The sequence below is a fragment of the Drosophila elegans genome, unplaced genomic scaffold, assembly GCF_018152505.1.
Source record: "Drosophila elegans isolate 14027-0461.03 unplaced genomic scaffold, ASM1815250v1 contig_149, whole genome shotgun sequence".
Classification (NCBI taxonomy): domain Eukaryota; kingdom Metazoa; phylum Arthropoda; class Insecta; order Diptera; family Drosophilidae; genus Drosophila; species Drosophila elegans.
The window spans coordinates 1395925-1409862 of NW_024545513.1; the positions used below are offsets into that span (position 1 = coordinate 1395925).

General features: G+C 45.9%; 2 protein-coding genes across 2 annotated transcripts; one reads left to right on the forward strand and one right to left on the reverse strand.

The window, feature by feature from the left end:
- Window positions 1-271: 271 nt before the first annotated feature.
- On the forward strand, window positions 272-2486 carry LOC108137413 (aladin). Its single transcript, XM_017259072.2, has 5 exons — window positions 272-795; window positions 894-1026; window positions 1115-1266; window positions 1330-1706; window positions 2082-2486. The coding sequence occupies exons 1-5, from the start codon at window positions 392-394 to the stop codon at window positions 2420-2422; spliced, it is 1407 nt and encodes a 468-aa protein (XP_017114561.1). The 5' UTR covers window positions 272-391; the 3' UTR covers window positions 2423-2486.
- On the reverse strand, window positions 2426-12959 carry LOC108137412 (maestro heat-like repeat-containing protein family member 1). The gene is made up of 9 exons (XM_017259071.2): window positions 12673-12959; window positions 10845-11022; window positions 8057-10512; window positions 7348-7993; window positions 6365-6854; window positions 5539-5742; window positions 4054-5007; window positions 3340-3442; window positions 2426-3287 (listed from the first exon to the last, which is right to left on the reverse strand). Exons 1-9 carry the CDS (start codon window positions 12824-12826, stop codon window positions 3145-3147), a joined length of 5328 nt encoding a protein of 1775 aa, XP_017114560.1. The 5' UTR covers window positions 12827-12959; the 3' UTR covers window positions 2426-3144.
- Window positions 12960-13938: the final 979 nt, after the last annotated feature.

Genomic DNA, 13938 nt, shown 5'->3' on the forward strand with positions numbered 1-13938 from the left:
AAAAAAAAATTCCATAATATAAAATAATTTTATAATTATTTTGTAAGATTTGGAAGTAATCAAAAAAAAAATGCTTAAATTTAATTAAATTTAAAAAAATTATTGAAAATTTGTATCATAATAGCTCCATGAATTTGCTGTTTAAATTTTAAACTAAGTTATTTACCATAAGCAATAATCGATAGTCAAGGCAAGCCATCGGGGTTAACCGATATAGAGTTATCGACAGCTAGCGATATTTATCAGTGTTGCCAGTGTTACCGGGAAAACAGATTTTTTATCTGGCAACACTGGTATTTATCACCGCGCTTTTTGCTTGCCGCATTTTTTGTGTTAGAATTCTTGTTGTTCATTTATTTAATGTGAGTAATATAAAACGGATTGCGGAATAATGGCGGCCCTCAGCAATCTGAAGCAGTGTCCGCCGTTATCCACGCAGCCGGACTTGGCCCTGCGGCACAATCACATTCCGGAGCTGGAGCGCTATCCGCGGATAAACCTGACAGGCGAACTGCAGGCCAATCCCGCGGGCCAGCGGTTCTACGGCGGCCAGAGCTTTGTGCCGGTGGACGAGGGCGTCCTCAAGCGGATCACGCGCACTTTCTTCGACGGGGGCTTCTGGGAGTCGCTGGCTGAGGCGCGGAGCGCCAAGACCCGGGAGCAGGCGCCACTGGTGGCCCAGGCGGGCGATCTGATTGCCCGGCTCCTCGGCCTGGCCACCGGATTGAAGCTGAGGATATTTCCGCACACCCAGCAGCTCAGTGCGGAGCGGATAGCGCAGTTCGTGGAGACCAGGTGGGTGTGGTTGCCAGTCGACTAGTGGATACCCTCCACTCAACTAATACAATTACACACTGATGAACAACCCCCGTCCTTCTGCATTCGCATTTCAGGGATTGGCTGAACAGCGATGTGCGATTCCTCGCCTGGAACTGGCACTTCTTCAACCTGGCCGTTGCCGGCGTGGACGATGTGGTGCGCATCTACTGCAAGAACTCAAACGCCGCCTCCGCCACTGTCTTAAAGGTAGGTTCACTGTAGGATTCAACTTCCATCCAAAACGGTCTAATTTAAATGAACAATGTATGCTTATATAAAAACCGATTCGTTTTAGAGCGCCAGTCAAACGCAGATCACTTGCATGGCCTGGCGACCGCTCTGCGCCGCGGAGATCGTGATTGGGTGTCGGCAGGGCCTGTGCTTCTGGGAAGTGGACAGCAGCCTGCACATGGGACGCACCAATGCGCCCAGCAAGGCATTCCAGCAGTATGTAAAACCATTGGTTAGTGTGCTAATGATGTGTGTGTAAACAGTCGCCTGCTATTTTAGTCCCGCCAATCTGCCAGTGACCTCGCTGCAGTGGAACAAGGACGGCACCCAGCTGGCCACCGCCTCCATTGGCGATCGCGCCATCATCATCTGGCAGCCGGACAACGGCACGATGCAGCCGCTGAAGCGCCTGGGTCCGCCCGGCTCGCTGCTCAAGTGGTCACCGGACAACGACTGGCTGTTCGCGGCCACCGTGGACCGGGTGTTCCGCGTGTGGAACTGCCAACGGCAGTGGACCGCCGAGCGGTGGGTGTGCGGCCCCGGCGGTTATGTGCAGGCGGCCTGCTGGTCGCCCTGCGGTCGCTTCCTGCTCTTCGTCAGCAGCGCCGAGCCGATCCTCTATCGCCTGCAGTTCGTGCAGCAGAGTCTGCTCTCCTGTGAGTACTTCAACTTTTACAATTGAGTAATGTAATGTAGTCCAGGGCAGTCCGAGCCCAGTTGTGTCGCTTTCCTTGTGTTGCGGCCAGAGACACAGGGCTGCGGATAGAGACTGCCCCAGATTGAAGCTGTCAGACGCAGGTTGGCGGCTGCCAAAGCTTCCAGACCGCCTGTATAATGCTGACTACAATCGTATTCACTAGTTTATCAGTATTAAAGCTGACTTATAAATCACGAGAGGCCATTTCGCCCAAAATGCCTACATATTTAGTCATTTTCCTTGCTCAAGATCGTTTTAAATCGCACAACTTTGTATTTTATAAACAATACCCATTTTGTTTGCTTAAATATATAAAATTACCTTATCCCCGCAGCTTCGGCGGATGAGAAGGAGATCCTGCCCATCGCCGACCTGAATGCCTGCAGCATCGATGCGAACCGCACGCTGATTGGTGGTCCCGCCCAGCAGTTGGCCTGGGATCCGCACGGCAACTACCTGGTGGTCACGTTCAAGTCGACCAACTGCATCGCCGTCTTCCGCACCTTCGTCCAGAAGTTCGACCTGCAGATCTCGGCGGCCTATTATCTGAGTGGGGAGACGGCGGCCGAGCATCCCAGCTTCGTTTGCTTCCAGCCCCTCTACAGGGATAACGATCGGTCCGTGCTGACCATCGCCTGGTCGTCCGGGCGCATCCAATACTATGCCTTCGACTGATCCTTACTTTGTAATATTTTATTTGATTTGGTTTTTGTAAGCGTTAATACACAGATAAACAGGAGGGAAAGCCTTGTTTTGGAATTGCCTTAAATCCAAAAGGTGTGAAACATCTCAATTGACTTTTGCTATCAAACAAATTGTGTCAAGTATTCGGATCTATCTTAACACATCTCTTTCATTTTCCCTATTCGATTGAAATGTACAAAGCGTTTAACACCTTTAAGCTAGTTGCCTCATTTCCGAACACAATCCTTAATATTTTAATTAAATATTCCCTTAAAATTGGTCCAGCAATTAAATTATTTGATTAAGTTTAACAAGGAATTTTGACAAAATAACTTAAAATCACAAAAGCTGACGTGATTATTGTCCGTAACTAACTCTTCTATAGAATACGATTTCTTATCACTCACAGCTGATTTAAAGCTGCCAAACGCTTTGCACAAACTTGAATATTAATATGTAATATATATATATATATAGAATAGTATATAACGTGACCTTTGATTACATAACAAAACAAGGAGTTAAATATCAAACATAATATGAGGGAAACGATTGCTGAGGCAACACGGGATCACACTTGGAGCAATACTAAGTCGTAATTTACAAAAACACACACAATATAACCACACATATATTTAACACTAATCGAATCGAATTGGTAGCCCATTTTGGTCCCGTCCTAAGCATCGATGCTGCTGCCAGCTGTCATCGATTTAGATGTCGCCAAAGAAGTAGCCTAAGGCGGTGGCCGCCCTCATCCGCACCAGCGCCTGTTCGTCCTTCAGCAGCACGGCGATCTTGCTGGCCACCGTCTCCGTCTGCACGTTTCGCTCGCTAAGGAAGTTGTGCAGGATGCCTGAAAGTGGAAATTGTTATTGGAATTCCAGGTAATATTCTTGCTAACCCACCAATCACGATGGCCGCACTGCCACGCACCTCCGGCCACTGACTACGCAGCTGCGGCAGACAGGAGTCAATGAAGTCCTGGATGTGCTCCGTCAGCTCCATGGCCTGAAAAATGCAACAAATAGTTATATACCTATATAAGCAAACAATTAAACTGGTTTTATGTTCAGCAGTCAAACTGCCTTAACTATCAATGGCTTCCAAAAACAATAACGGACAACTTTAACATTTAAAAAACGTAAAAGAGTAGGTTCTATTTTTGGTTTGTTTTTTGTTTAGGATAGCTCCTCTAATCATCTCTACCATTGGTACAAAAACTTGTATCTAGTGCTGCTTTAGAAGTCGTTTATCTTAGTGGAACAGTAGGAAACGGACTCGGATGTAATCGTTTATTAACATTTGAGTGTTTCTATAATTTATTTTTTTCGCGGAAATGCCCATATTAAATTAGGACACAATATATATATATACAAAAAAACCTATTATTTGCAGTTCCCGCTATAGAGTTAGCTTAGCTGATTTCACTATAAATTTTATTGATAGTCTCTATGGAGAACAGATTGTAAATAAATAAAAAAAAAAATAAAATACAAAAATACTAATATTTACAATCCTCGCTATAGAGATAACTTAGCTGATTTCACTATAAAATGTAGTGATAAATAATAAAATAAAATATATATATATATTATTGACAATCCCCGCTGTAGACTCACAATCAACTTGACGAACTCCAGCACAAAGGAGCTGTAGTTGAGCTGGTGGCCGCGCTCCTCGCCCAACTGCAGCTGGGCCATCTCGACGACCTTGGGGGCGGGGAGGAGGCGGCACACCCGCTGCAGGGTGCCCCGGCAGGCGGCGACGATGGCCGCCTCGCTCTCGCTGAGATGGAGGAGCAGCGGGAAGAGGTTGGCCACCAGCTGCTCCCGCAGAGCCTCCATCGAGGAGGAGGAGGAGGCGGAGGTGGGTGAGCTGCTGCCGCCATCGTCCCCATCATCCCCATGCTGCTGCTGCTGCTGCTGCTGCTGCCTCTTGCCCTCGCAAATGTCGCCGAACAACTGGATGGCCGCCTCGCGCATCTCCAGCGAATAGCTGCCCAGGAATGGCCGGATGCGGATGGCCAGGGAGACGTGGAAGGACTCCACCCGCTGGCTGGGCAGCGCCCTCAGTATGCCGGACAGGCCGCGCATGCTCTCCAGCGGGATGTTGATCAGGCAGTCGCCGACGGGATCGTCCACGCCCTTGAGCAGCGCTCCAATGGCCGTCTCCGCGTAGCGCTTCGCCTCCTTCTCGCTCAGCTGGCCCACATAGCCCATGCCCTGGATGCTCAGTCCGCGCACCACCGCATTGGGATCGGACAGAGCTGCCCCCAGGTGGAGCAGCACGGAGGCAGCCAACTCTCCCGTGGGCTTCAGCGGCACCAGGCGCGAGAAGAGGCCCACGGCGGCCACCCTCTGGCCATCGTGCGGCGAGGCCACGTATTTGCTCAGCGAGTGGACCAGCTGCCTCATCTGCCCACTGCCCGCGTGCAGCTGCAGCTGCTGACCCAATCCAATGGCCATCGGGGTCAGCAGTTCGATGTAGTTGTGCCAGTCCGCGCTGCTCGCCAGTTGACCGTTCACGCTCAGCACGCTGGCGATCTGCTCCATCTCCAGATTGGTCAGAAAGGCCTGGCAAACAAAAAAACAAAGGAGTAAAAATAAACTTCGATTTATGCCAGGTCAACTCAACTCAACTACAGAAGGAAACAAATTTAGCAAGGTATATGTACATATGTAATTGGGGAAAAACAATCAATATATGTTATGTCTATTTTGTATTTATTTCTTATCCCATGAAAATTAAAGTCATAAATAAACTAAATAAAAATGTATGCATCGCTATATCTTTGCTTCTGTCACATAGATATTTGTTCTAAAATAATTGTAAAAATCTTATTTAAATATTTATATGTGTAAACTTGCTTCGCTGGGAAATTAATTAAAATAAATAAAACTAAAGAGTGTAAGCACATGAGAAAAATTAAGAAACATTTTGAGCACATAAAAAATAAATGTGAAAAGTTTTGGAAAGTATCACTTATGTATATATAACAGTTCCCTTTGTTTTCTGACATGATTTTGTAGAACCTATGTTGTAAAATGTGAGCCATACTAGATACTATAGCCCCAAAACGAATTTAGTCATGTAGAAGCACCCACCTGAAACGTTTCCAGTGCTATTTGGCAGGGATTGAGCTTGATCAGCTCCTTGTTGGGCACGAATCCGAACTTGGTTTTGCCCGACTGCGTCTGACTGGGCGTCAGCGAGGCAGGATGCACAGGATTCGGGGCGGCCAGGTTGGTGTAGCTGCTCAGCGAGGTCAACAGCATGCAGAACATGTCCGCAAACCGTGACTCCAGTTGCTATTGGGAAATACATAAAAAGCATAATTAGCATAATCAATCAAAATAACATTGGTGGAACAATTTTAAGTGCTCAAAGGTAAGCATTTAATTTACCAAACTGATCTAAAATAAACCCATTATATTGTCCTAGTTTTTTAAGGAAAATTAAAACTGTTAATAATTCCTGTTGATTTCTTAAAATTTACTTTTTTTTATTTATAATGTAGTAAATTATATTATTAAAAGATGTTTAAGAAAATAATTATGAATTTTCTGGTAAAAAAAATACTTAATATCTGATCAAGTTTTTAAAATATAATAATAATATAATAAACATTTATATTACCAATTTTTTTTTTTTAGAAAAATCAATAAATCAAAAAAATAAGTTCAAAAGCTACTATTATTTTAATTTCTTGAAATTCTTTTTATAATATAAAGAGAATAAATCCTCCGTGTATTGGGATAAAATAGTTTTTAATATATGATCTATTTTTAAAATTATAAAAATATATATTTTTTTAAATAGATTTTTTGATTTGATTTTGATATTTAGTTTAGTATACCATGGATTCTGGATTTACCATGATTTTTCTGTGGCTGTAGCAATCATGGGTAATCCCCTCCGGCTTCAACTCACCCCCTTGATGTCCTTGCAGGGCAGCATCTCGTGCAGGGCGCAGAAGATGGCAAACGGCTGGGCGCTGGCCAGTCGCTGTCGCTCTGGGGATGGGGAGGGGGAGGTGAAGGAGTCTGGCAGCCCATCCTGCAGAGCGGCGCCGCTGAGCAACTGCAGGAAGTTGTCCAGCGTGAGGCCAGTCAGCTCCGGATCGTTGCAGACCAGGTGCCAGTACTCGACCAGGTTGGCGTCGTAGGGCAGCGGCTGGGCCAGCATCTCGGCGCAGACCAGCTTGGGATGGTGCTTGGTGAGGGCCACCAGGGCCTTGAGCACTCCGGACTTGGCCCTGGGCACCTCGCACACCTGCAGCGCCACCAGGCTGTCCTTGACCAGGTCGGGAATGGCATGGAACAGCTCCGAGCCCTTCTGCTGGATGAAGAACTTCAGCACCACGCTGGCCCCGATGGTGGAACTCTGCTCGGGATCGCGCAAGGATTGCAGCAGGGTTTTGCTTTGGAAAACATTAGAGGAAACATGATGAATATTAGAGCGGCAATTGGATTTGACAATGATAACTACAAGTACATCAATATCAATAATAATTCTATAGTCTAATTTAAGCAAGTAATGATACATTTTGCACATTAATTAAAATGTTTCAACATTAAGTCAAGCATTCAATTAATATGCATTGTAATCAACATGATTAAGTATTTAATTTATATATTATAAATAAAGTGTTGAATTCAATAGTGAGATATTAATTTATAAATCTAAAATAGTAATTTAAATTTAAGCTACATTTATTTTAAATCAAATATTTTAATATTAAATCAAGTATTTAATATTCCTTGTATTTGATATTATGACTTAATATTTACTTTAAATATTATATAAATCGTTTAGAGTTTAATAGTCAGATGTATGATTTCGCTATTAAATTTTTTGCTCAGTGTAGAGAGAGAGAGAGAGAGAGAGAGAGAGAGAAAGAAGGGATTCCTCACCAGAACTGCAGGTACTGGAAGCTGGAGATGCGCAGCGCAATGATCTTGGCAATGTCGCCGGCCAAATTGTAGATCTGCTTGGGCTCATCGGTGATGATGTGCTCCTTGATGGCCTCGATCTCCTTCAGCCAGTCGGCCGTGCTGTCGATGCTGGCTATGGTGAGCGTCTCATAGATGCAGGCGATCTCCAGCGTCTTCTGCAGAATCTCGACGGACACCTGGCGCACGGTGCCATTCGAGTCGATGCAGCGGGGCACAATCTTGCCCAGCATCTGGCCCGTCTGATTGAACTTCGATGGCGCCTCGCAGCCGATCTTCATCGCCTTGATGTACACCTCGAGGGTGTTGTTGAACACGTGGCTGGCGCAGATGCGCACCTCCGAGTTGCGGTCCCGCGTCCAGCCCTCCAGTATCCCAATGATCAGGTCCAGCGTCGCCGGCGAGGCGTCCAGCTCCACGATGGCCCGCACCAGGGCATTCAGCTGCGGCAGCGACTCGTTCAGGTGCTTGGCCAGGAAGCTGTTGCGCTCGTCCTCCTCCTGCGAGTCGAACTTCATCTTCAGCTGCTGCGCGCAGCCGAAGAAGTTGCGGCACGCGATCTCGAAGATCACCGCTCCGTCCACGCACTCCTCGGTATCCGGACCACCTGGTAAATGCAATCGTTATCAATCAATATCACCATACCCAACGGGAGTGCTCCTATGCTCACCTATGCGTATGAAGTCGGTGCCCAGCTTGAGGATGGTGGGCAGCAGGGGCAGGTCGTGGAAGGGCGCCTCGATGGGTATGTTGAAGACGGTCTCCATGATCTGCTTGCGGTGGCGCAGCGGCGCCGGCAGCTGCTCCTTGGTGGCGATCAGCTGGTTGCAGATGCTCAGCAGCGTCTGCAGGATGGCCGACATGAGCGTCTGGTCCTTGTGCCCGGCCAGCTGCTGGATGAGGAAGCCCAAAAGGGTGTCGTCCTCGTCGAGGTGCTGGATGGATTGCAGCGGGTCGGCCTCCTCCATGATGCGACCGAAGGCCTTGACCACCAGCAGGTTGCTCTTGTAGTTCTCCAGCTCCTTGTGCGTGTCCTTGATGAAGTGCAGATTGCTGAAGAAGCCCGTCGAGTGCTTCCTCCCGCCCAGCTGGGCCAGTTCCGTGAGCTTCTTCACGAGATGCCCCAAGTGCTGCCGCGATATGTAGCCCAAAGCTCTGGCGCAGGGCTCTATTTTCTGCTCATAGTCCGCATGCCGCACATGCTTGTCCAAACGCTCCTGCCGGGCCGTGGTCACAATGAGATCGATCTTGGTGTGTATGCAGGCCACATCCGTGACCTGGAGCAGGGTGAGGGCCATGGCCTGCAGCAGCATGCCCCTTTCGGCACTCAGGTCGGGCAGGTGCCACTCCGAGTGGGGCAGCTGCATGGGATAGAGGTACATCTGGTCGGCCAGCTTGCTGGTCAGCCGCTGGGCAAAGTTCTCGTCCAGGGAGCCCAGGAACTCGTTCGTTTCCAGGACAAAGTCGTGCAGCAGCTGGCGGTAGGCAGTCTCCCGGTTGATTTGCAGCAGGAGATCGGGTATCCGTCGCTCCCACAGTTCCTCCAAGGCGGGGTTCACCTGGGGATGGTAGTAGCGCAGGAAACTGAGCACATTCGAGCAGCGTTTGATGCACTGCCGATTGCCCAGGAGGGCCAGGCACCTGGCATAGATGGTCTCCGCGCCGGGCACCATCACCTTGCCGCGCTTGATCACACTGCGATCAGTGCGATCCTCGCCGGCGGCCGCTTCTCCGTCCGCCGGTGCTGTGAGTTCCGCATCCTCCCCGCCGACCACATCGTACTCGATGTGCGGCGACTTGGCAAACAAACTGGCCAGGCACTTGGCCAAGTTGCCGCATATGTCCGTGTAGTCCAGCAGTATCAGGTAGTTGAGCAGCTCGCGCTTGAGCAGCTCGTCCAGCGTGCCCACCGTGGAGGCCAGCATGTACAGGGTGTTCTCGCAGCTGAGCACCAGGTTGGCGTGCTCCTCCGCACTGCCGTGCTCCTGGTTGCACTTGGCGTAGCGACAGCTGTGCCGCACCACGAACCACACGAACTCCTTGTCGCGCACGTGCGACTTCTGGGCCAGGGCCACAATGGTCTTCAGCAGCGTGAGCTTCATTTTGATGCCCCGCTCGCTCAGGATCAGCTGCTTGAGGCACTCGATGCTGGCCGGAATGCGATTCAGTATGTGGCCCGCGCAGGAGTTCAGCAGATGGGTGAGGATCAGCAGGGACTTCATGCGCTCGCGCTCGCTGTTGTTCCTCAGGTGGATGAGCAGGGTGTCCATGATGCGCGTGGAGTACGGCTGGTGGCCGGCCAGCAGGTGAAAGCAGCGCAGCACCTCGTAGTGGCCCTTCACCGTCTGCGGCTTCTCGTAGTCGGGATACACGCAGACCAAGTCGAACAGGTGTGCGATCAAGGCGTCCACGATGCCATCCAGAACGGAGGGGTTCAGCGACAGATTCGTTTTCAGCACAGAGCAGAGGAACTGCGTCACCGCATTGCGGTCCACGCTGCGCCGGTAGAGGGCCAGGATCTGGGGCACCAGCCGGGCGGCCTGATCCTGTATCCGATCCTGGGGCAGCAGGGCGTACATGCTGGAGAGGGCCTGCAGTATTTCCACGCACACCTTGGGCTCCCTGGAGTGCAGCCACTGGTTGAAGAGCACGTCGTAGGCCACGCTGATCTCCGTGGCGCAGCCGTCGTGGCCCTTCTCCTCGAGCAGTGCCTCGCTGAACCGGCCGATGGCATAGGCATGTGCCTGCTTGACGTGATCCTGGCGAATCCCTCCCAGATGTGGCTGACTTCTGGCCAGGATCGCCTTTATGTGGGGCACCACGCCAGCGGGATGCTCGGTGGCCAGCAGCCCGAGGCACTGCATCAGCATGAAGTGAGCCACCTCGGAGCCGGAGCTGGTACTGGAGCTGGAGCTGGTGCGCATCTTCTCCTGGAGCGCCTCCATCACCTGCTCACAGCTCTCGGGGCTGCTGCGTCCAATGGCCACCAGAATGCGCTGGGCGGGATTCTGGATGAGGGGAACGTGCTCCGGACTCCTCGTCAGCTCCTGCAGCGCCAGGGCAATCAGTTTCTGGTTGGCAGCCGGCGGCAAAGCAGTTTCCGCACCCACCACGCGACGAATGCAGCTGAAAGATGGGGATTAGAGGTGCAATTAGGAGGGTTCTTCGGTACACACAGAGAAAAATCATGGTATTTTCCCTGGGTGTTGTGCCTTAGATTAAATTGTGTTAAAATTTTGTTTTTTGCAAAGAAAAAATAAGTTATAAATTAAAAAAAATTATATGTACAATTTTTCAATTGTATAAACCAATCAAATATGTTACTAATTACATTATCATATTTTAGGTTATTATAAGTAAGTTTAAACTGAGAAAAGCAAACATTCAAATATTTTAATGTTTCATTTTACTATGGGCTTTTTCTCTGGGTGTAATTATGCCCCCAGCACAGTACTCACTCCAGCAACATGGCCACCGTTTGATCGCTCATCTTGGGCTGCTGCGACCGGTGCTCGCTGAGCACCTCCGCCGCCCGCTCTGGATGCGTCTCCAGGATCTTCACGATCGCCTGCTGCATGGCCAGTCGCACCTGCTCCTCCTTGTCCGTCAGCCCATCGAAGATGTTGTGCAGCACACCTGCAAAGGTAAAGGCGCATTAATAGATGGATGATACTATAATGAATAAATACAATAACTTTTACACTGTAGTTATGCATTAAAACTCGTTTAGAAACGTTTTTAAATTCATTTACAAATGGTTTTATATTCATTTAGAAATTAAATTCATTTAGAAATATTCGAGAAGCCTTTTCTGATGTTTATTTATAATATTTGAATACTTTAACTATCTTTTTTTTGTAATATGTACCTCACATTTGACATTTTTGGAAATATTTTCTGATAATTATTTAACACATTTTAATAATCAATATATATTATATGTATCTAAAACCTGCATTTTATATCGCTTAATAATTTGAATACTCGTTTTGCTAATTTTATGTTACTACATTCAGATATATTTTTGTTATAACAAATATAAAAATTCCATTAAAAAATAATCATTTTCTAATAATTATATTTCTCGGTTTCTGTTTCTCTAAGCAAGCTCTGTAGATGGGAGAAACTATTTAAAAATTAAGATTTTGCCATTGACGGTGACTAATTTTCCCTTTTCTATGCACAATCAGGGCAATTATTTTGACCAAAACAAGGGGCAGCTCTCAAGAAAAACTAGTAACTAGATCAAAGTCAAGTTTACACTATAACTCTATTTATGTAAATGCACACACATTAAGGGTCGCAAAGGCAGCACAGACAAGCTTAGTTCTCAGCTTTTTATGGATTTTTCTTATCAGTGCATTGTTATTTTTTACCCTAACAAAGGGTATTATAGTGTGAGACTTCAATAAAAGATTTTTTGTAATTTTTTTAAATAAACAGAAAAATTGTCGATTTTAAAATTGTATTAAAGAATACCAATTAGAATTTGTTAAAATGTGGAATTATAATATTATAATAGTTAAACACGCAGCAGAGCTGAAGATCTTAAAGCGTTTGACAGTAATATGAAATACACCAGAGAACAACAAAATGCATGATGATAATGGTATGATAATGTTATGGCCAAAAATACGTATGCATGGAACACGTCATCCCAAAGATACATAGTCCAATTGGACCTTTTGGACTTCCAGTGATATTCGAGAGGACTTTTTAAGTTACAATTTCATTCTCTTTTGTTTGAGCTCTAGCTCACAGTTACCTATGTACAAACACAATAAATCAAATCAGATTGAATGCAATTTGTGGGTGTAATTGTGAAATCTAGTATTGATTTGTCATAGCAATAGAGTGTTACTTTTGTTTAATGTAGTGATGAATTTTTAGGGCTTCTCACTCAACAGGTCCCCAAACACACACACACACATGTTTAGTTACCATATATACATATATGTATGTATGCAAATACCCCAAATAGAGTTGTTTCCCTCTCTCTGTCTCTTTCACTCCACCCCCTAGATGTGGGGGCCAAAGGACTCGCCGTTATTTTAAGTGCTCATGTGTTCGTTGTCTAATGCGTAGTTGTATTTTTAGACCAGGATAAAGGCTGCGCTTTATCACTAATCCGAAACGGAGTGGAAAAGAGAGGGGGCGAAACGCCCATTACACATTTAGGCATTTACATATGTGTGTGTGTGTGCCTGTTTAAGAAGATTCACAGATTTATATTGTTTATCTATGGGATTACTGGAGTTCGCTTTGTTTTTCTCTGCTTTTCCTTACCTTCCAAAATCGAGGGCTTATCAACAGGCGCCGTGGAAGAAGAAGACGCAGTGGCACTTCCAGTGGCGGCGTTATTTCCAGCAGCTGATTTGTTGTTGCCCGTTGTGGATCCTCCTCCTCCACTTCCGCCCCCACCACCCCCTCGCTCGTCCATCTTCTTGGTGGAACTCCGTGTTCTTTTCCACTTCTCCAGCTTAGCGGGATTTCAGATAGAGCTAGACTAACGCGCACTTCTCGATCGCGAAAAAACCAACGAAAAACAAGCGTCAAACTCCGTTGCGAAATTGTTTTTGTTTAACTAATAGTGTGCCCACATGCTAATTGAAATAATCACCCCGTTTCCAGTATGTATGCGTTAGTGCCTTTTGGTTGTAGTCAAGCTGCAAGCCATGGTAGATAACTTGGCTGTTATTCCAATTTTGAAATTGTGTTTAAATTTCTAATCAGCGTAATTATTTGTTCCAATCAAATTAGATTTATCGTTACAATTGGGTTCGTTAACAAATAGAATCTAGAAAGTACAAAAGTATTGAGTGGCTTTATTCTATGCTTCAAAACTTTATGCAGAAATATATATTTTTGAAAGAGAATTTAGAATTAAACCAAAAAAAAACAATTAAAAAAGAAAATGGGGAAGATAGACAAATTATTATTATTTTTTATTTTTTAATTACATTGATTTTGTTTTTGAGCCTAATAATTTTATTTAACTTATCAGCGAACCTTGCCATATTCTAAAATTTTTTTTGCTTAGGCTGATAACAGCCGTTTTCCCACGCCATATTCTCACCGATAAGGAGTTGCCTATTTCCTTTCATGTTATAAGCAGCAGATATTTAAAAAAGAATGTCTTAAATAAACACTATTTAAATTACCATGCACCATGTTAGCCCCTCTTTTGCTGTTTTAATTCGATATCAGTATTTCGACCACAAACCAAGGCTAAACCACGATGAAGAACCAATGATAGCCCCTTATCACGACGCCCTTTCCTAAAAAAACACATGTCATATTAAATTCGTGTTTTCTTTTCGCTGGCAACAACACACACTTTTTAATTAATTTTTTACGATAACAGCAAATTTGATAAAAGAAATGTAAGACATAAATATTGTAATAATGATTAATATTTAAATATGTGTAAATATGCAAGTCAGAAGCACATGCATTTGTTTGTAAAAAGAATAAAAAACTTTAAAAATATAATTAAAGCTAAAAATTGAACATGTATAACTTTAACTTTTTTAAAGAATTAAATAATTTGGA

What these genes read in the sequence shown, in the direction of transcription:
- LOC108137413 (XM_017259072.2), top strand. Translation starts at nt 392, where the DNA reads ATGGCGGCCCTCAGCAATCTGAAGCAGTGTCCGCCGTTATCCACGCAG. An exon ending in CCCAGCAAGGCATTCCAGCA is followed by an intron (nt 1,267 to 1,329) that starts GTATGTAAAACC and finishes CTGCTATTTTAG; the next exon opens with TCCCGCCAATCTGCCAGTGA. An exon ending in GCAGCAGAGTCTGCTCTCCT is followed by an intron (nt 1,707 to 2,081) that starts GTGAGTACTTCA and finishes TTATCCCCGCAG; the next exon opens with CTTCGGCGGATGAGAAGGAG.
- LOC108137412 (XM_017259071.2), bottom strand. Translation starts at nt 12,826, where the DNA reads ATGGACGAGCGAGGGGGTGGTGGGGGCGGAAGTGGAGGAGGAGGATCC. An exon ending in ACGGTGGCCATGTTGCTGGA is followed by an intron (nt 10,513 to 10,844) that starts GTGAGTACTGTG and finishes CCCATCTTTCAG; the next exon opens with CTGCATTCGTCGCGTGGTGG. An exon ending in TAGCACTGGAAACGTTTCAG is followed by an intron (nt 5,008 to 5,538) that starts GTGGGTGCTTCT and finishes TTTGTTTGCCAG; the next exon opens with GCCTTTCTGACCAATCTGGA.